The 22,751-nt window shown below is 40.4% G+C and overlaps 1 protein-coding gene across 4 annotated transcripts in view; it reads left to right on the top strand.

Moving 5' to 3' along the window:
• rptor (regulatory associated protein of MTOR, complex 1) overlaps positions 1-22,751 on the top strand; it is a 215,254-nt gene that overhangs the window by 71,879 nt on the left and 120,624 nt on the right. For all 4 annotated transcript variants that reach the window (XM_080879217.1, XM_080879214.1, XM_080879215.1 and 1 more), the window contains exons 5-7: positions 5,203-5,361; positions 7,018-7,164; positions 16,431-16,606. In XM_080879217.1, the coding sequence (XP_080735343.1) occupies positions 5,203-5,361; positions 7,018-7,164; positions 16,431-16,606 (482 nt within the window). The remainder of the gene's footprint in view (positions 1-5,202; positions 5,362-7,017; positions 7,165-16,430; positions 16,607-22,751) is intronic.

Genomic DNA, 22,751 nt, shown 5'->3' with positions numbered 1-22,751 from the left:
GTTCAATGAGTAATGAAGCCTACATGATACCTATAAATCAGTGATTCTACATCTGCTTGTTGTCCGGGAACATGAAGAGTGCAGGAGTTTTAGAAACAGGAGTTCTGGTGGAGCTTTTATACTGAAATTCGTATTTTCTGTTTATCTAATTTTGGGTCTTCTCACCCTTGTAGCAGAGAGGTGCACAAAATAACTTAAAGTTGCACTGTAATATTAATAAAGTTTGTATTGATGGAGGGGGAGTGTTTATGGTAACAAAATCTTTTTTTTTTTTCTGACACTTTTAAAAATATTCAAGTTGTGATAAAAGCTAGAAGCTGGAATAATAATGTGGTAGCTAGAAGGGATCCCTGGGTGTGTCCTAAAGTTGGAGAACCCATATCTTACATGGTTAGTGACGTTTGTGTTGGGAAGGAAAATAATCAGTCTGCTGCAGGGTTGGGTGCAAAGCTGTACTGTTATTTTTTTTTTTTTTTGCAGTTTCTTTGATCTCTGTTGATGACATTTGGTTGATTAAGATACATGTTGCATCTTGTGATTGGGGAAAATGATTTGGCTATATATTTTTAAGCGTCAGGCGCTGCAGATTAATGCTGAAGGCAAAATAAAATTTAATGGTTGCTCACTGAATTTTAAAGGTGGCGATCAGTGCATGAATGTAGTGTTTTTATTTTTACATTTATTAGATAGTGACTTTGCAGGATGGAAAGTGAGAAGTTGACATGTAGCCATGAATCCAGGTTGGGATCAAACCCTTAATGCTTTGGTAAGTTGTAGCCTTGGTATACGGGACAAATTGAGGGAGTGACATAAGTGTTGTGGGGCCAAATAGAAAACTGGCAGAATGAGTGGTGGGATATGAAAATAAATACTGTGAGAATATTTATAATGAAGACTTCTGTATAGGTCTGTTTTGAAAAATAGTATTATTTTTTAATATCAAGTAATTAAAAGTTGATATTTGTGTTCTGTGAAGAGGATCTTAAATCAGTGAGCTGGTAAAATGAACCCTGTGCAGATCTGATTTGGTGTCTTGGTTTTTGTTTTGTCAGCTGTAAATTTCGCAAGAAGTTAAAGTTGAAATGTGACTTCTTCTGTGATTCAAAGCCATTTGGCTGTTTGATAAACGGCTGGTTGGTTGTGTAACAGAAGGACCTTGGTGAGTGTGATAATGATTCAGACTGGTCTAAACGGGTGCTTTTCTGTTGCATAACTAGTTGACACCTCTGTGTCCTTTCATGCATGCACACAAACATTTCACTTAATGAGCTGAAGGAGCGCCAACAATGCACATGTCCTCTGTCTCCTACCGTTAGTCCTTTTAAAGTTTCTTGAGTACCTTTTCCGCACAGGCATGAGCTTCACGCTGGTTTGCTCCTGCAAAATGACACAGCCCAGTGAAGTGTGGTCTAAAGTAAGCAAGAGGTGGCAGAAAAAAACCACAAGTTGACAGCAGTGAAGCAGCAGCAACACAATCTCAAACTCAGTGTTCTGCTTTTATTTTGTTTGTGAATTGTATCTACTGCTTTTGTTTTCTTATTGTGACTGCGCCTTATTCAAAAAACAAGAGATTTGGTACTATATATGTCATGTTTCATACACTTACTGCTATCAGCAGCTTGTTTGAAGTTCACACTCAGAAGTGTAAAAGCCTCCTTGTTTGCTCACAAATTGCACTTGCTTTTGTACCTTCTGTGATTCACTGTGTTAAGACCATTTTTCACAAGACTTCTATAAGCGTTGCACTTCGTGCATACTTTTTTTTGTTTAGCTGAAATTATTATTGTTCGATAATATGAAATGTGAAAACTTCTCTTAGGCGTTTGGCTTCTTGCAAAACAAAAACGCCTTTGTCTGAGTCAGGACGGTTTTTGGATGCTTGTCTTTGGTCTGCCAGCTGGTTAGTCACTTGTCAGCTGATTCAGATCCTTATTTTTGGTCTGGTATTTTCAAATGTGAACGTGGTCTTTCTTAAATGGAAGAAAACATTCAGGTTCAGCTTGTGTCCTCTTCAAAACAGCACGTGAAAATCTACTAACACGTGTAGTTATTAGAGTCTCTCCCCGCTGGGCTCACTGTTACCTAAAATAGTCTCATCAGTTTTCGTGGATTCATTTTGCTTTTCTGGCAATTCACTTGTTGATGTTAGTTCTCCATCAACAGCTTTGGCACCTGATAGCCACCAGTCTGCCATTAATATTGGAAGGTTTCCCAGGACAAAGCATCTTCTCTCTTAAAAAGAACATTCGTAACATGGCTTAGGTTTGCAAAGTTGCATCTGAACGAACCACGGGACCTCAGGAACAGTTATATCGACACAAACACCTCATACCAACAGTCATGTTTGGTGGTGAAGAGGTGGTGATTTGGACTGGCTCTGCAACCAGAGGACTTGAGCATTTTGCTAAAATTGAGTCAACCATGAATTCCTCTGTATACCAATATATTCTAGAGTGAAATGTAATCTCACTGACAGCTACAGCTTGGATGAAATTAGTTCATGCCACAGCATAGCACAGATCACAAGCAGTGCATTAAATCTTTAACAAAATGACTGAAAAAGAAAAGAATCAGAGTCAAAGTCCAGACTTCAACTTGATTAAATTGCTGTGGCAGGATGTTAAGAGAGCTTAGCATAAATGAATATCCAAAAACCAATGAACTGAAGCAGAGCTATGAAGTAGAGTGGGTAAAAGTTTCATCTGCAGGAATGCGAGGGACTGATAGTCATTACAGAAAACAGTTATTTCAAGTTATTGCTGTTAAAGGTGGCTCTAAAAGCTGCTGAACCATTGGAGTTCTTAGTTGCTTGCTTTTGCAATTTGGCTTAGTTTTCATTAAATAATGGCATCCCATAATAAGTCATCTGAGGTTGTATTTAAATAATCTTGCTGAGGACCAAATGATTTTCTGAAATCAGATGATTGCAGAATAATATCCATCCTATTTTCTTCACTTGTCCACTGTTCACTGATTTGTTTTCAGTTAAAATGATAAATACTATCATGTGTGATTTTCCAGTTTTCTTTTTTCCTTTTTATAACACGTTTCTGTGTCTGAGAGGAGAGCGGAAAGACTGCACAATATACATAGAGAAACACTCAAACTGCAGATTTATGAAATAAAAGAAAGACTTCCTGCACTTTTAAATGAGTATGAAGTTGCTGTGGAGAATGTGGACTTTGAAGTGTGGACTCAAGGTCACCTACTTTGTTGAAAAAGGAAGTTGATCTTAATAGCTTGTGCCCTTGTGAGCTCTGCAGAGTTTCTTTTACATTTCTCCAGTGTTCCTCTCCCTTTCAGAACGCTTGAACATGAAACATGGCGTCTTTACTTCTTAGTTACATGGAGTTCAGTTCATCTTCGATAATTATTACTAAAAGTCTAAACCTGACTGCAGTGTAAGACACATTGTCCTTGAACAGTTTGGTTCTCGTCCTGTTTACTAGTTGTTGATCATAAAAATATCTCTAATTAAAATGAACACAAGTAAGCTTCTGTTTAAGTATGTAAGCCTTGAGGGGACTGATTTTGAGAGTTGGTGCTATATAAATAAAAACTGAATTTCATTTAATTTTCTTGATTCAATGCACTTGTGCACTAAAGCCATACCATGCAGTAGGTGCATCTACTAAAAATCTCGGATCAGTCCCAAAATCAGTGATATGCTTGTGAAAACGATAACACGAAAGATGTCATATGTTATGTTCAATTTGATAACATTTACTCAGGGGTTGCACTGGTAGCTGCCTGTATTTTTGGACAAGTGGATTCGTCAGTCCTTCTGTAAACCTTCAGTCTACTGTATCATTATTATTATTATTATTATTATTATTATTATTATTAGGAATCCAAATTAACTTCCAACAAGGAGGTTAAGGTTTTGGTGGTGCTTGCATGTGTGTGTCTGTCATTCTGTTTTTAAAAGCTTGAAAAGTTTTGAATGAATAAAACTTCGATAGAACTTTGTAGGGGTGTAAAGTGAGGTCATGTTAATAAACAATAGAAATTTGTCTCAATCCCTTCAAGGTCATCATAATGATTTATTGGCTAATATATTGCTCTCCTTTAAGGTAAGTAGAGCCAAAAGTCAAAGTGAAAATAATGCTACATGTAGCTATTCAAATGACAGTGGGTTACAGGAGTGTAGTTGATTCATTTTCTTATAGCTTTGTTATGTACATTACCGTAACAGGTTATAACTGTTTAAATAAATAACTGCCACACATGAGCTACATCCACTTTAAGGGAAAATAATAAAAATAAAAACTTAAAATGAAGTAATTGTATATTAAAATGGGGTTCGACAGGGCAAATAGGAAAAGCCTGCACTTTGCACTTGTTTTTACTGCACTACAAACATAAGTACTTAAAGTATGTTTAAAAAAACAAAGAAAATAAACTTCTGTTGCCTTAAAAGCAAATACTGCACAGAGATGACGCTGCCTTGGCGAAGGTTTGTGCTCTCTGAGTGCTTCTTGTTTGTTTTGTTTTCTTGGTTTATGTTTCACATAGAAAATAATTTCCAATCTTAGCCACTCTCACTGATGGAATAAAGCAGAGTGGTGAACTTCATCCTTCCTGAAACATCAGTCAACAGATCTCAAAAGGTTATTTATAGACTACAGTCCCACAACGATGCAACTCGAAGTGCTTCACAGAAAGATGCATCAATACAACTTGTTTTGGACATTACAGGTGCACATTATCCCCCCACATTCCTGCACAGTTTAAAGCTAGACTGAAAATGTTCTGCAAGATTATTCTCAAGTCCACCCTGCACATCAGCTGCCATACCTTTTAGTCTGCTCCGTCGCCTAATATGGAGAGAATTTAAAGAAGTGTCCTGTGCTGGGACACACTGTAAAAATTGATGCAGTCATATATATATTCATTCAGAACAGACCAATAAGTGCTTCATACACCAAAAGCTGATTTTTTTTACTTCCCAGCTAAGCAAAACAGCGAATAACCAAAATGTGGTTGTTTATTTGTTCAAAACCAAGGGCCTGTGAGTGCTGCTGAATCAAAGAAAAAGAAAACAAAGAAAGTTAGACTGACGCAGGACTACTGCAAAGGAAAGAAAAAATTAAATGCAGCACATCTCCCTGCCCGAAACAAAACGCAGAGCAGCAGTGTCCTTGTTCCCAGTGTGACTAAAGCATCAATCATTGTGACATCTTTTCTTCCCTCCTCTTTCAGGCCCGTTACAAGCAGAGTCTGGACCCCACGGTGGATGAAGTGAAGAAACTGTGCACGTCACTCAGACGCAATGCCAAGGAAGAACGAGTCCTCTTCCACTACAACGGCCACGGCGTGCCACGACCTACTGTCAATGGAGAGATCTGGGTTTTTAATAAGGTACCACACATGCACAGACGATATCGGGCCTTCACAGATCTTTCTAATCAGACCTACACTGTCACGTTCACAAGCCATGATGGTGTTAGCTGTTTACTGCTGTCATTTCCAAGGACGACTTGATTATTTGTCGCTGAAATGTCACAGGCTGTGCTTACACGTGCACTAAACCAAAGCAAAGTAAAATAAACATGTTTTCACATGCTTTCATTGGAGTAATGCTGTTTAGTCTCCAGCAGAGCTCATAATCCCTGCATTACTTTATTCACAAATAACCAGACAGGCCATTTGCATCTTAAACTATAGGCAGTTCATTTTTGGACCTAATAAGATGTATGAGGTGCGATTGGAAAGTTTCAGGAACGTGCCTGTGAAAATCAAAAGGCTATACATGATTTAATTTTGGGGGATCTCCCATTCAAGATCATCCTCTTATGTACCCGTGAAGTGTCCTCAGCATTTCTATATCAGTCTTTAAACATCCCGTTATGTCATTTCATGCTTGTGCTTTGGCAATAGGTGCTGGAGATCGTTCATTTAGAAACACCAATGTTTATTTTCAGGAATTAGACAAAGGCGCACAGAGCAACATCTGGCAGTTGGTCCAGATGATGAGTGACGATTGTGTTTGTTTTTCCAGTGCAAAGTGGCTCTCTGTCACGCACCACAGGTACAGGAAAAATGTACTTTGATGTAGTCCAGTCATTTGTCGTAAATGAAGGAGTCCAAATATCTCACAGGTCATTGTAGTGCAATTAAAAGTTTCTGCACAAAGACAGAAACTGTGAATTTGTATCTAAAGGTATAAGTAGATACTGCATGCATCTTAGTAGCTAATATACTTGTTTTGGATCAGTCAGTATGGTACTGCTGGCAGTCAGCCTGTGTAACTGAAGCACTTTGGAGTAGTAACTCCTGAAGTGTTCACCTAGAAGCTTAAAGTGGACCGAGGCTCCTGTGGCTAAAATGCAGGTTAAAAAAAAAGATGTTTTCAGTTTCTTGGAACATTCTTGCAGTCAGAAAATAACTTGACAACCAGACATTAAATCAAATCTCACCTGGTTGCTGTGATCTCAGCATCGCACTGATGCGGACAGACTCGCTGACTTTGGGGAATCAGATATAAAATCTGGAGTTGTTCATCATCTTGTCCTGTAAGTAAGCACCCACTTACAATGATGCACCGCTGCTGTCGAGCGCTAGCGTTTGGCTCCACGTCCTCAGTGTACCCTCGGGCCTATTGTCCTCTCCCTCTTTTCTTTCGCATTTTATTCGGTATTCCTTATCCTATAAAATGAAGCTGCAGTGTCGCTGGCTGCTGTAACAGGACATCAGTGGGGGATTTGATGTGGACACGGGCATCACAGAAGGTGCGAAGAACCAAATTTTCCAATAAGTGTAGGGGAGAGCACCTTTATTGCACCATGGGTATTAGATTTATATTCCTCGGTCTGTGTTCCCATCGTCCCCATTTTTCCTCTGCCTCACTCCGGTTTTCTCGTTTTCTCGCTCGTCTGCTCGCACTCTTCATCAAACAGATGACTGCTTAATAATTAAACACAAATCTATAAAAGTGAGTTATCAGCAATAACATGATGCACCTATCTCTCCAATTCCTCACTCTGACGTTATCCCCTCCTGCCTTCTCTTTCTCAGAACTACACCCAGTACATCCCGCTGTCCATCTACGACCTGCAGACGTGGATGGGGAGCCCGTCCATTTTTGTGTACGACTGCTCCAACGCGGGAATCATCGTCAAGTCGTTCAAACAGTTTGCCCTGCAGAGAGAGCAGGAGCTGGAGGTGAGGCAAAAACGCACAGCGTGAACGAGTTGGTAGCAGGGTGGTAATTGGGGGGAAAAAAGACTTAAAGAATGAGCTGAGTCATACAAGCACACGCAGACACAGTGTGCGAGCAAACAGGGCAAAATGATGTGTTGGTATTTAAGAGTTATTAGCAGCAAACTGGGTGATTCATCCGATTGCAGTCACACTGAGCACACACTCACATATGTATACAGCATTTATAAAGGACTAATTGGTGTCACCGAGAGTCGACTCGTGATTCGCAGCTGGAACCTTTTCTAATAAAAATCCAAGATGTCTTCAGTGCGGTGATGCAGCCAATCAAATAGGCAGCTGGATCTAAATGATTGAGTTTTGGTTTCATCACCAATCTCTCACACACACTCTCTCACACACACACACACACACACACACACACACACACACACACACACACACACACACACACACACACACACACACACACACACACACACACACACACACAGCACTACCAGCCCCAGTCCTCTCAGTGCTTCATCTTTTTATTACGTTTTTTTCTCTCTTTCTCTCTCCGGCTATGGCGTGTTATGTGAATTCGTAATGAGATGGTGCTGTCATTCATCTCAATTATTCATGGAGAAGTTTCAGCCAGACTGTAGATTAGCTGGAGAGGAGAAGGAGAGGGAGGGAGGTACAGGATGAACAGTACAGAGCAGGAGGCAGAGCGAGAGTAAAGAAGAGCTGCTGTGCGTGCTGAGTTACCCGTTAAAGTGAAGGCAAAGGCAGCAGCCAAACTGCTGAGTCGCCGCAACGCTCGTCACAAGTGTCTCTCCATCCTTTGCTTTTTCTTTGCTTCTCCTGCTCTTTTCTGTCAAAGTTTGCTCAGGTCGAGTCCAAGGCTAAAATCACAATTCTCATTTGGTGTAGCATCACACAGGTTCCTTCACAAACCGCTTAGTCTAAATCAAAAATCCTCCAAAAATCTTGTTTTTGAGTGATTCAGAATGAGCCGCTCTACTGGAAAGTGCCTAAAGGCAAAAGTGCCCCATTCAGTTATACGTTGGGGGACCAAAAAGCAACAAACTCATCACTTTAGAACAAAATTTCTTGAAGGCTCACGTGAACCTTAAAAGTGGTGCAAGGTTTCCTGTTGTTTTATGACCAATTATGATTTAGCTGTTATATGCAAGGGAATAAATATCTGGTGGATTGCTGGGACTAATCAACATAATAGACTTGCAAAAACCCTGAAGGTAACCTGGCTCATAGTTTGGATTTTATTTATTTTTATTAATTCAAATATTATTCCCTTTTCCAAAAGTCGCTGCAAGTTTAACACTAACCATATTTTTAAGTGTTTTTCCCAACTACTTAAAATTATCAATAAATGAGCTTTAAATTAGTTTTTGATGAATCGAAGAGAAAGAGGAGCAGCTGAAATACTCACTTTCATTAAAGCATAGATGCAGTTTTTTGTCTTTCCTCAAAATAACAGAAGTGAAAAAGATTAGAAAAAAATCAGCTTTTACTTTTTGCTTACCCCCCAAAATGCTTGGCCAATAATTCGAGTATGTGACGCCTTTCTAATGGTGTGGAAGTAGCATGTTAGCATCAATCAGGGAACAATGTGAGCACAAACCTCTCATTGTCTCATAGTTGTAGCTAATTTGAAAAGAGGGAAATACTTAAAGGGTCACCAGGGGTTTTTGAAAGCGAACCGAGGTAAGACTTGCAGGGAGTGCTGTCTGTTGTTAGTTGAGCATATCACAGACTTGGGATTAAAGCTTTCAGCATGACTGCGGTCAACGATGCACTGATGTATTAGCTGAATATTTGCGTCTAGTGTCAGTAGCTGATATTCATCTCTTGTCATCGAGTTTGTGCTCACGAAATCATTGATTGAATGCCTTTTAAAAGGTAATTTAAAAAAGTGTTTCTCTAAAAAGAGTGTAAAATAAAATAAAACATGCCAGAAATATTGACATTAGTTATCACCCAAATGATTATTTTAAACATTTCTATCTACATTGGCCCAGATTTTCATCTGTAACCTCACTGTAGCCACTGAAAGCTGAGATGTGCTGTGCAGAAGGACTATATTTATATTTTTCATAGCAGGGCACAAAGCCTACTCCAAACGCATTAGCTGCATCGTTGCACAAAAACTTTGAGAGACTCAGAGTTCAACTGTAGCCTTTCAGTGAAGAAATAAGCCGAGGAGGCCTTTAGGTTAAATGTACATCCATAAGCGTTTTTCACTTTTCCACCTCAGTGCTCGCCCGTCTCACCCACTCACACAGGAAGTATATAATTGGAAGATAACAAGAGGCGATACCGTCCAGTGAATTTAAAAAAGTAAAAATAAATCATACAGCAGATCATCCAAGCAGGGCGTCTCCCACCTCACCCACACGTTTGTGCACTCATACACAGACGAGTGGCCGCAAATGGAATCGTCCAACGACACCTGTTAATGAACACGGGGCGAACGTGATTCACGTAGAACCACAGGCCTGAACTCACCAGGGACGGCGTTATTTGGATGCGCCATGATGCAGATGAAGGAGTATAAAGGAGCCGGATGGGGTGAAAATATGAAAGGAGGAGGAAGTGTTTTAGCACTCCTCCACAGTCCCATATCGAGCTCCTCCTGTGGTCCTTTCAGTCCGCCAGTGGGCCTGAGTGTGTGTCTGTGTGTTGGCTCTGAGTGTGCTATTATGGGGCCACTTGGTTCCTTTTAAATATGTCATCACTTCCTGCGTGCACTCAGTGAACATGCTCACTGCATTAGCTGTGGGACGGAAAGATGTGTGTGTGAATCACTGCAATGCACACAGCTATGGTACGCTGGACTATAAGAGCGTGTGTGTGTTGTCTGTGTGGTGTTTGTGTTACTGGCGCTTCCAGGATGCTCACATTAAGCCTCCACTTGCTCCTTCTATCATTTTAATGAATAATGAATGCAGGGCTGCAAAAATGTTTCTCGACTAAAGTAGCTCCCATGCGTGACTGTGCGCTTCCTCTGTTAGCATGATACGTATAACATCCCCCGCCCGTCCCGAGGATTAGTCTCGTGATTAGTGTCAATGTTTTCTTGTTTTGTTCTTCTTTTTTTTTTCCGTTAAAAAAATAATTCTCAGCAATTAAATCGTCCCCTGATCTCCCCGCTGGAGGAGAGAGAGAAAAGAAAGCTGTCATGGTGATTTTCATGGTAATTTGCGAGATTACAATATGCTAATGTGATAATTACAGTGGCTGTTTGGCGTTAATCAGCTTCTGCTGGCAGAGTTATTGTATTTACCGTTAGGATTAGCGCAGCCCACCGTCACATGCTTTCGCCAGATTTCTTTCAAGAGACAGTGTTGTTCTGAGGTTGACTCGACGAGAGGCTTTAGAAAGGCGCGCGCCGCTTTGTTTGTGATGTCAACTCGCTCGCAGAGACCGATGTTTTCCTCATTAGAGAGATGAAGATTGGCACAGATGCATTCGCGGGGGCTCCCAGTCACGCCTGCGAGCATTTCAAAGAGGAGGAACGTATTCGTTTGATAGGAGAGCAATGCACAGCTGCACACGTCATCACCCCTCCATTAAGAACACCTACTCTTCTGTATTTTTAATAATGCTAATTTATTCATGTGTGTGCAGAGCAGTACAGTAAATCTGAGCTTTTACATTTTTTACTACTTACTATAGAGCCAGCTAATGAGTTATTGGACTGGCACAGGGCTGGAAGACTGAGCAATGAGGCATTATATAAAACTACACTTCCTCCATCACAGGCATTTCCTGTACCTTTTAATTACCTTATTTCCAAACTGCGTTAGAAGTATTCTGGACAATGAATTCAGCTTATTGCAGCTTTCTGAATAAAATGTGCCTGCGGATCATTTGTTTTTGTTTGCTTGTCTCGTCCTGTGATGCTGCTCAGGTGCAAAAAGAGAGGCGCGTCCCCTCCGTGCATGCCTCAGGTGTTCTGAGGTTTTACTCTGGCTTGCGTCAGACGCTGAGCTGCAGCACTCATAAGCTGTGGAGATCCAGGAAAGAGATTCCTGTCAGGCGCTGTGCTTTGTTACAGAATCACATTTGGACAAACCTGAATCAAGTAAAGGAATGCTTATGGAGTGCTCACTTGGTCTGTTTAATCGTGCTCTGGATACAACTGAAGTAAATTTGACATTTTGAATGAATTAATTAACATTTTCAATTCTCCAGATTGGTTTTAATATAATTGCTTGTCTAGAAATTGTGCAAAATCAAACACATCTTTCCTTTGTATTAAATGCTATCACATGGCATGTTTTTAAATCCATAAATGTCCAGACTCCTGCACCCTTTGTTTGTATGCTGGTGCTCATGGGATTTGTTGCTTGCCGGCTATGTGATTATGTGTTCTTTTGATAGTGTAGCTTGATTGCCAAAGCTTGTAGTGTATTCTCTCGCTCTGTGACAGGCAGTCTGAAGATTCTCGCAACTGCTCGTCCCCCTCCACCTTTATGTCTGTAATCCCAAAAGTGTTTGCACACACTAAAAGAGTTTTAGCACTTAAAGCAACATTTTCTGCTGCAGCAAACAGCTGTTCAGAGTGTCTACGGCTCTTCAAGCGGTCTTAGAGGAACAATTTGTAATTTATATCTACAGTTAGACCAGCTGTGCAGTGTATGATCACAGTGTGTTTATGCATCCCACACAAACACTGCAGACCCTAAAAGTAAGGTTGCACTCACGCTGCTTCCTGTAAATCAAACACACATGTTGACTTTTATCCAGCACTGGAACAAAGAACATGGAGATTAGTTCACTTAAAAAATTACTTCTATCACCTTTAGCTATATATAACTATATATAACTTTAGGTGTTTTGAATCTCATTACAGCTTATTCATTATATATTGTGTTTTCAGTCAGTTAAATCTATAATTCCAAGTGTGTACTCAAGAATCGACGAAACAAACATATATAGTATCTCATCACCTGTGAAATGATGATTTCAGAGGTCTACGTTTTGTTCAGTCTAAAGTTAGGATTTGCAGATCAAACACTGGATTGTACTGTGCATCTTTTTAGGTTTCCCCATCTGCTGCAATCGCATTTTAGTCTTCGACTTTATGTCCAAAATCTATCAAACGTGTGCCAGATGCTTTGCTGATGCAAGAGTTTTTACGGTGGCTCAACCAAAGTTACAAATCTGTAATACCTGACATCAATATGATAATTTCATGCTTTTTCTGCACGTTATTTTATGGAGTCAACTAAATCGAGGAGATTTTCCATTTATTTTAAATCTGATTTCACAGCACTGCCAAAGTAGTTAAATGAAGTACAGTGAAAGTCTAAAAGCCTGCTTATGATGTATTTAGACTTTTAAAACTGGACTTATAAGGACAAAAATGAAGAAATCCAGCAGGTTAAAAAATCAATGCCGTGGCAGTGTGCTGTTAGCAGAGCATACACAGCAGTGTAAACATCACTGCTACATAAACAGCCAAAGAAAGAAACAAAGCTCAATGCAAACTCGGCAGGTTAAAAAGGAAGCTGTTGATGCCTCTTTACAGCTGCATATTATTTTATTCTGGTCTCCTTTGCATATTTCACTATCAGAACAACCCTGATCGATCCTGGTGCAGCCCCTCAGTTCGTCCTCTGGCTGTCATGTTGTTTTTGTTTTGTTGCATATTAGAAACCGAAGCTGTTTCACACTCATGATCAGTATGAACAGAACTGTTTAACTATGTAACTATGTATGTGGCACATTTTTAAGTACATCCTTAACTTGTTCTACAGAGTTGATAATTCTGATGGTTCTTTACTAAAGAATATATGTCTGTGCAGTCAGAAACACCGTCTGGTAAACAGAGTTCTTTATTTATCCGAATCTGTCTGTAATTTCTCAGAGCTGTCAGATATTTCTTTACTTTTTCCTAAATTAGATGCTGCGATGATAAAATATTTGATTGTGCTTTGTCCTCGGACAGTTTATGGTGGAGTTCTGATGGAACAATAAAAGAGGCGAGATTCGATCTCCGCAGCTCGTGACTTCAGCAATGAGTTCACTGATCGTGGATGTCTTTTAGGAGCAGCGCTGTGGTCTCTGTTACAAATACAAACTTATTTGGCATATAATAATAAAAAAAACTATTTACAAGCTGTGTGAAGCAGTCTTCAGTCTTTTAAAGTAATAGTTCCCTGTGCTTTGGAGAAAAGAGGCAACGATAATAATACTAATAATATAAGTCTCCCTGGCTAATTTCCTGCTAAAATTAGGCAGGGCTGCAGAATGAAAGAAACAAGCAATAGCAGTCAGTGATGATAAAGGGAAGTCTTGGATTGCTGCCTCCATTAAGACCCACAGCTCATTAAAGTTTACTAAGCAAAAGACAGGAAACGTATTGAACTCCCAGGAAACAAATCAACAGCACAATGAGCACATAGATAGTCAAGAGCTCCAAATATAATTAAAGTTTTACATCATACACAGGCCTCTCTCATTTTTTACATTTGCAAATATTGACTGAGCCGCCCCAGAGTGTTAAAGTATCACACTAATGCAGCTCTCAGAATAGACGAGAGAGATTTTTATTTATTTTGTTACCATCAAAGACCACCTCCTGAGAGGCTGCGAACGGGGAAAACTTCCCACTGGGATCAATAACCTATCACGGTGTCATTACAATGTGAAAAAGTCTGAGCCGGTGTGTCATTTCTAATTTTTTGCCTTGTAGATCAAGGTGACAAACTTTAAAAAAACAAACAAAAAACCAAAAGCTTGTAGTCAGACTTGTGAGGGTTTTTTTTCCTTTCCTTACCCAACGCTGTCCATAAAAGCAGCCAAAAGTTGAACTTTTTTGGGCTTTGCTGAGTTTTTTTGTCTTCTCCCTCCCATGTGTTTTCATTTTTAATGCAGTAAGCACTGTACAGCAGCTTCTATACATCTCTGTGATGTTCAAGGTGCAACCTGTAATAAATACGACACTTTTCGGTGCCAAACAATGAACATTTTTTTGGCCTCAAAGATGAAAGAAGTGATCATTTGTTTGCCCATCAGTGGTGAGATGATAGCAGGTCTGATGAACACCAACCAGCAGCTTGCAACAGTGACACGAGTCAGGCTGGTGTAGGTGGTGCAGGGTGCTCAAGCCTCGATTTGATGTCGCTGGACATTTGCATAAAATCACACTTGGACTTTGGTAGTTTTCATTGTTGGTTGGCGATCGTGGCTCAAGAGTTGGCAGTTGAGTTCGTCTTGTAATCGGAAGGTTGCCGGTTCAAGCCCTGGCTCCGACAGTCTCGGTCGTTGTGTCCTTGGCAAGACACTTCACCCGTTGCCTACTGGTGGTGGTGGTCAGAGGGCCCGGTGGCGCCAGTGTCCGGCAGCCTCGCCTCTGTCAGTGCACCCAAGGTTGGCTGTGGCTACAATGTAGCTGCCATCACCAGTGTGTTGATGTGTGGATGACTGAATGTGTAAAGTGCTTTGGGGTCCTTAGGGACTAGTAAATGCAGGCCATTTACCATTTTACATCAAGATGACAAAGACTTCAAATGTTTTCATCTTACTTTTCTTACTGTAGTTATTTTCTTTCTTCAACTCAAACTGCTGCTCTCTAATTTACACCTAACCTTTAATTTCATGCCTTATCTGCTCTTCAGCTTGGCGTCTGCATCTGCTGTGATCTCAACCTGCTTCTGTATCCAAACCCTGACTCTGCCACTAAAATACCAGCATTCTGCCTTTTGTTACAGTGCTTCAGGTGCTAAGAACACTTTTTGAATGTGTTTCCAGCGTTCAGTTTATTATTATTAATCCTTTATTTATCCAGGTAAAAAATCTCATTGAGATTAAAAATCTCATTTCCAAGAGAGACCTGGCATCATGGCAACAAAAATCACATACCACATAGGTATATAACTTATCCAGTGTGCCTGGATAAGTCTCTGCTTGTTTTGTACACCTGAAGTTTTGCTGTTTATCACCTTCTACTAAAGAAGCCTCTGCTACCATCGTGATGTCTTACCACAGATGTTCTGTGGAGTTTAAGTGTGCACGCTTTGGATCATTGTCATGCTGAAATGTAAACTCACTCAGAGCTGTTGCATTCTGGGGCAGGTTTTTCTCAAGGCCCTCTTGAATTTTGATCCACTGCCTTTGTCAATAAGGACCAAATCTTTAGCACCGGCATGCTTTACTTTACTGATGACATTATTAAAGTAGCAGACTTTTTACTTTAGTTTTGATCATTATATGCATCGTATTGGTGGGATTTTTTTACATTACACACATGTGTGGTTATGTACATTAAACTGAAGATGGACTTGAGTCAAGCTGTAGTCACATTTAAGTGATAATTAAATAAAAATGAATGCACATGAGAACAATTCAGGCCACAGACAAATGACTCGTAAAGGTTGAAAAAGTTGTTGTTGTTGTTTTTTAAACTACACTGAGTGTAGATGGATACTTTTTAACAATTTCAAATTAAATCTGTATCATAAAGAAGCGTGCAGAAATGATAGAGATCAGATAATATTCATCAAAGTGAAATTATTATGGGGTGTTCAGGGCCAACACAAAGCGTTCTCTTACACCGGAGTGTTTTTGCACTTTCCCCAACCCACAAATATTTCTCCTGTAACGGCCAATAGGTGTAGTACTACCTTCTCAAAGTCATACCAATTACTGAGTGACAGTTTTATATTTCAGGAAATCTGTTTGGTTTAATTGTCCTGTTCTGTCTCTATAAAAGTGAAGTTAACCACACGGTCTCCCTGCAGGCTCCATTTCTGATTGTCGGTGGCATCAGGAGACCCATCAGTCTGAGAGAGCTACAGCTCACAGGATTTCACAAAGCAGCATCTAACAGATGTTTTCACCAAAGTTTAATATTTTGACTGCGTGGGTTTCCCTGTAGTCACCCAGTGTGAATTTGAATCAGTTTGCATGTTTGTATGTAATTGCACCATGCAAAAAGTGTCTTTGGCATTTGGTCTGAACTCAATTCCACATTTCATTTGATGCTCACTATGTGTCTGTGTGCTTTGTAGTCTGACAGATGTGAGATAGTCATCCAGCTCCCTTTCTCTATAGATCTTTGTTATTCATCTCCCCAGAAAACTGGTCAAGCTGTGGAGAATTAAATAAATCATTGTTTTAGGACTGAAACTTGGACTTCTGAGATTACTCTCTGTGGTTGTTGCAGCTATGAAAAGTCTCCTAGATAAATGTTTGAACGTTTGACTGTGGTTGTCAGATAAATGTTAGAAATAAATCACATTTTTGTGTCCAATCAGGTGGCAGCCATCAACCCCAGCCACCCGCTTGCCCAAATGCCCCTGCCGCCCTCCATGAAGAACTGCATCCAGCTTGCCGCCTGTGAGGCCAGTGAGCTGCTGCCCATGAACCCTGACCTCCCCGCTGACCTCTTTACATCCTGTCTCACTACGCCCATCAAGATCGCCCTACGTTGGTAATGTCTCTCTCATTTTCAATCCTTTTTATCTCTGCTTCTTCCTCCCCCCCATTACAAGTCTGAAACATAGAGGCATCGATAAAGTGGAGACGGTACATCTGGAATATGTTCTGAAGTAGTGAGGTAGATTGGATGGGTTTTCTTTGGTCAGCTCGCATGTTAAAGGTGTAGAATAAAATATCATTTTCGTGGTATTACACATCGCTTCAGAATCAGAATCAGAAAGGGTTTTATTGCCAAATGTTGAGCAGGTTTACAACATTAGGAAATTGCTGCGGTGCAGAATACAGACGTACCAGCTTTAAATATTGATACGTTTGTAACATGGAGTCCTAAACAACTCAACTTCTGTTGCTACTTACCGTATTTTCCACACTTTAAGGCACACTTAAAATCTATTAATTTTCTCAAAAATCGAGAGTCCGCATTATAATCCGGTGCGCCTGATGTATGAATGCTGGTTGTGCTTACTGACCTCGAACCGATTTTATGTGGTACATGGCACTCAAAAATCTGTCAAAAAATGTCTTAGAATGACTTTGGTAAGCTAGGAAGCCGCAACATTACAGCTGCCGTAGTCAGGAGCCTCACGGAGGAATCTGGGTCCAAAACTCCGTCTGCTTCAGGTCCCAAAGTCAAACGAACACTGCGGCATCACTGAGAGTTAAAAACCATCTAAATTCTTTCATCTGTAATAAAACGATCAGCATTGCTGCTTTACCAGTTGTAACAATTAAGTTTAACATCCAGGCATCCATGAAAACAGAATTTGTGAAATTTAATGGAGTTAGAAGTTAGCAGGAAGTTAGCTCGCTAGTTTCCACCTGAACATCATATAGCATGTTTTGACTGAGAGATTTCTGAAAAAATTAAAAAGTACAGCTCTGCTATCACTTCCAACATAAATGAAGACAGAAAACTAAACAGCAGTTACGTTTGTAGGGTTTCTGAAGTTAGGCTAGCTGGTATATAATGATGTGCTATGTGTTTGCTAGCGACACAGCTATGTTAGCATAACAAACGGTGAAGCTGCAGGATGAACGCTAACTTTTTTCCACTCGATAAAAGTTAACGTGAGGGTTCCCGATGGTTAGGGACAAATGCAATCGCATGGCAGGATGCTGAAAAGGGACCAAACGTCAGTCAGGAGAACAACTGAGATAATCCATCCACAATACGAGGTTAGTCATTAATATACTGCAACAACAATGGAATAGAGCAGCTGTGAGAGAATTCAACATTAATCAATCAATGGTACGGACGTGGAGGAAGCAAGAAGAATGAGCTGAGTAAAATTGGACTTATCTGACTTTTTTGTTTCACTTAATGCGCCTTATAATCTGGTGCGCCTTATGGTCCGAAAAATAGGGTAATAGCTGCTCATCATGGAGCATGTTTTTCGGTTACAAATGCTCTTCACCAGTCCAGTCTCCCTGCATCTTTTTGTGTGTGGTGGTTTTCAAACTTTTTGTGTCCAAGGACACCAAAGGTCAAGCAACATTTTTAGGGCATATTTTCATTCATGTCTACATTAAACGGCTTCTGTGTGATCTGACGTGTCTGATATCTTGAGTTCTTCTTTTCATTACATCATCAGAAAAAGCACTATTGACAGCCCCTTTTTGCAGCATTTGGACCTGGCATGATATCTGCTGCATATATAGAAGCACCTCAATCGCCTTATTAGACACTTTATCACAATCCAACAAATGGTCTGATTGCCTGTGGTTGTGATCCAGGGCTATAAGCCAAATTTCCCTCAGAATGGATGTTTGGTTTCCAAGCGCCTCTTTAACTTGTTTGGCATCATGTAAGTCAATTAGTCAACCTCTTCTGACAGATGATGCACTGCAGGGAAGGCCTGTTGACATCAAATTCCTTCTTTTGTGCAAATGCAGAAAGAAACTAATGTTTTTGAGGGGAATTGGGCACATACAAACAACTGACAGAGAAAATTAACAATTAATTTAAAGCCTTTAGTGTTTTTGTACTTAGCAAGAGTAATAATTTGGTTGCCTGAAAATCCCACAGCACATGAGGGGCTAATCCATGTTTATGGATATATTTTTAAACATGCAGGAAATTGTGCGTCAGTCTTTCAATTATTTCAGATGCTTGTTAGCAAGTCACAGCTTGCACACTCTGAGGATATGAAGTTGTCCTGTGCAGAGAGCAAACATTCCTCTGAGCTTCTGCTCAGTATTCAGCCATGATGAGAAAAATTCAGCTGTGATGAAAAATGTAGATCGGCATCATCCACAGTGATGCAGAAATGATGATCCCTGCAGAGAACTCTTCAGTAAAAGAGGTGAAAAATATTCAGGCGAATGAGTTCATTTGGGAAACTTGGCTTATACAGTGGCCTGATGTAAATGCACTATTATGCATCATTCAGAGGACTGTACTGATGGAGCTTCAAGCTGAACCGTGGGGGCATGTAGGTTACATCAGTCCGTCACTGGTGTGTCGGGCAGTGTGGTGTGGGGGGGCTTGCACAAAGAGGCAGGGGTGATTGCATCAGCTCTGATATCCTGTCAGGACACACACTTACTGTGGATATGCATTTATACCCAGTAAGTCCACATTATCTCTGAGGGAGCTGTCATTTCTGACTGGTAAATGAGGCTCTGCAGGTGACGGGTCTGGGTGTCACACTTCCCCATATGTACAAATGTGTCAGTGGCTCAGTAACCAGGTTTTAATCCCTCATATCGGACCATTTAAATAAGGAAAATCGGACACCGTTGGTAACTCTACTAAATTATGAGTAAAGTCATTTTTGTACCCAAATTTAACCAAAATGAGTGTAAATCAAAAGCATGGATGCGTTGGTCTTGCATTCCACCTTTTGATCTTGCCTTTTGTGTGCAACCTTTCAGGTTTCAAAGACTGAAGTGCACAAGAGGGTGGAGTACTTTTTGCAGAATCATTACTTGATACCTTTCTTAAAAGTAATGCACTATGTCACCTACTTTATAAACTGACCTGAAATGCGCTGCCACATAATTACTAAGTTAATAGTGTAAACCTTAGATACAGTCCCACACACCACAGTTAGAAATGGAGGCTAAAAGGCTGCTCATCACTGCCTTTGTCACTAGTTGAAGTTTGGCATAGACTCAAATTTATGGGGTCATAACACTTAATGTTGTGTTAGCAGTATAATGCAGTTGCACTTTACCATTGTTCTCTTTTCTATTTTTGCACAAGAAAAATAAATGTCCATATCTCGGCTCCCGAAAATGTGCTTTGTTACGGTGATTCATGGTTAAATTGTTCGTGGTGTGGAGATGGTGATTGAGAAAGTAAAAGCAAAAAGGAGTTTTCTTGTTACATGATACCTGAAAAATTCAGGTGAGCGCCTCATCTTTGATGCATTACCAGCCCAGATACAGTCTCTATCTGCAGTGTTCCTGCTCCCTTTGGTGCCATAAATCAGTTCTTACTTGCACCATTTCTTGCATTTTAATTGCTGAATCTACTTTGCACACACTAGAAGTCACAGGGATGATTTAACAAATTTTCAACTGGGAATGTGAAACTTTTTTTTTTAAGTGTATAAGTGAGAATGGCAGGCTGCCTGCAGGAGGTGTCCTACAGCTAGATAAATGTTTCTTCTCTGCCATAAATGTTGAAGAGTTTCGTTCATCTTTCTCTAAATCCACATCTAGCCGTGACCTTCAGCATAATGAGGTCTCAGTATTATGCCATTAATATTGATATCCCTTACCAACGTCTCCTTTTGAAGAACAAGTTGCTGAAAGGCTGCTGGATAATATTGACAGAGATGTTCTTTAATGCCCTCTGCCTTCAAAAATGGATGCTGTGGCCTGCAGGGGAAAGTTGGGACTGATCTTTTCTGTTAAAGACTCAGGTCAACCTTCACTGGCTTGTATTAATGAATCTAACTTGTTGGTTGGTAATGAACCAGGGGAAATTTGGTCATGTATTATGTATGTGCTATATATGAAATTTCCTTACTTAGCTCAGTGGAATTTGATAAGCTCATTTAACATAAATCTTACATGAACATCAGAAAGAGAAAATTTAAAGTTATTCATTCACTCAGTCTTTATTTGAACATGGAAAAAAAATTGCAAAATGCAGATTCACCCGATAATGACATCAATATATTTTAATTTCATTTGTACTGCTATAAAAGATGCATGAAACGATACAATCATCATCAATTTGTAGTGTTCGGTTTTTCTGTGTATTAAAATGGGTCCTATTGCAAACTCATAATGATGCATTTTTCCTAATAAGTTCATAAACAATATAGTGCAGCTTTACTTTATGGGTTTTCTAATAACTTTTTTATATTAATCTCTATAAACACATTCTGTTCATGAGTATGTAGAGTCTGTTGGCAAAAGTCAAGAAAGAAAAGTCACTGTTTGAGCTCTTGGATTGTGTGTATTGATCGATCTCTGCGGTGTTCACCAGGTAGATACAGTCGCTTTCAGCTGACAGGGACTGTTGGCTGAAAGTGGCAGTTTTGAGTGGCTTTGAGTTTCTGTTTCCAGTTTTGTCATCCATGTGTTATATCAACCCACCGGACAGATGGGTGGGCGGTGTGACACCTAAATTTGTGAATGCAATAACGCGAGACCGAGGTGACGTAGGAGCTTCAAACTGAGATTCATTTCGACTGACATTATATTATGGGAGACTTTATACAAAAAGACGGGCATATCCACTGTTATGCCTAGAAACCAAAGAGCGATATATCGAATGGTCCACTTCAGCCTTCTGCCTGTTGCCATCTTAATTTTCTGGAGTCAGAAGTGAACATGTTGGCCAGAGAATGGAGTGCTGAGTTATGAGCCAAGGTTAGCAAGCTGTGTCCATAGACTGTACAAATGCATTACCATCCAAGAGCACAAACTTCTTGGATGGTCTGAACTACACTGTATCTAAAATCACGAGTGAGAGCTCCAACTCACCAAAGATGCTTTGCCGAAGAAAAGGATCTGCTGCTGGGAAAAGATGAGCTGTGAAGACCAACATTGTTTTTGTACCAGACTGCAAACATGTTTCTTTCTGCTGTAAAGTTGGAAATTGTAACCAGCTTTAAGTGGTCATTGCTACTGTTAAGCTTTATTTTTGAAATTACCATTATTCCTTAATGGCCACTTGGCTGATATTCAGCAGTAGTTAAAGCCACATAGTGTCTTGTTGTCTGGACACAACTTGCAGACACGTTAGTAATTCCACACATGGTATATGGTTGGTGTTCACCGCCCCCCCTGCCAACTTTGGTAGAGAATACCAATTTGACTGAAAACTTCCAGATTGAACATGGCTTACATCTCCATCAGCCTCCTCCTCAGACTTAACTGACTTGCTTCAAAGGGGCTTCAGCCTCCCTTCCTCAGTGCCGTCACTCTTCATGCTCCATCTTCAGTTAGGTGCTGTCTCGCCTGTTTGCTTATTATTTTCTAAATAAAGAGATGCCCGGCTGCCTTCTCTTTAATTTCACACAGCCCCAGAGTAAGAAACGGGGAGAAAATGAGGAAGGGGTGGGGTGGAGTTTCGCAGGGTTAGAGCAGGCGGATGGAAGAATTCACTGATGTGCCGGCTTACCTTCGCTTTAAAACTTTAATGAGATGCATTGAGGGATGGATGATGGGGTTTACACAGAGCGAGAGAGCCAGGCAGGGAGAGCCAGGCAGACTGAGTGCATGTGTACCTTTCATTGCTCAGCTGTGCAGAAAATCATTACTGATGGAGCACCATCTTCAAGGGACTTCCCTGCTGCTGCGGTGGGTGGAGAGGAATGGAAGAGATGTGCATCTGAAAATGAAGAGGGAGGCAACAGGGACACGGAGGGGGGGTGAGAAAAAGAACCATGGGATTAAATAAGAGCTCAGAATGCTTATCGGTTTTAAAAAACGGTGCTAGAAGACAGGCTCAGGGGTCAGCGGTGTCAGTCAGCCCTAATGGGGTCTCTCAGTCGATCAACACGCTAAGGTCCAGATGGAAATATAACTGCAACTATTGTAAAGATTGTGGAGAAATTTCAGCATCTCCATTTTTAAAGAATACTAAACTAGACCCGTATACTAAAAATAAATACGACACTTACGTCGGTTATTAGCAGCTTTCCATCATCTTTGTCAAAATATGACCCACTCTTCCA

Source organism: Rhamphochromis sp. 'chilingali', assembly GCF_963969265.1.
Source record: "Rhamphochromis sp. 'chilingali' genome assembly, chromosome: 4".
Taxonomy (NCBI): domain Eukaryota; kingdom Metazoa; phylum Chordata; class Actinopteri; order Cichliformes; family Cichlidae; genus Rhamphochromis; species Rhamphochromis sp. 'chilingali'.
This window is presented reverse-complemented; position numbering and strand designations above follow the sequence as displayed.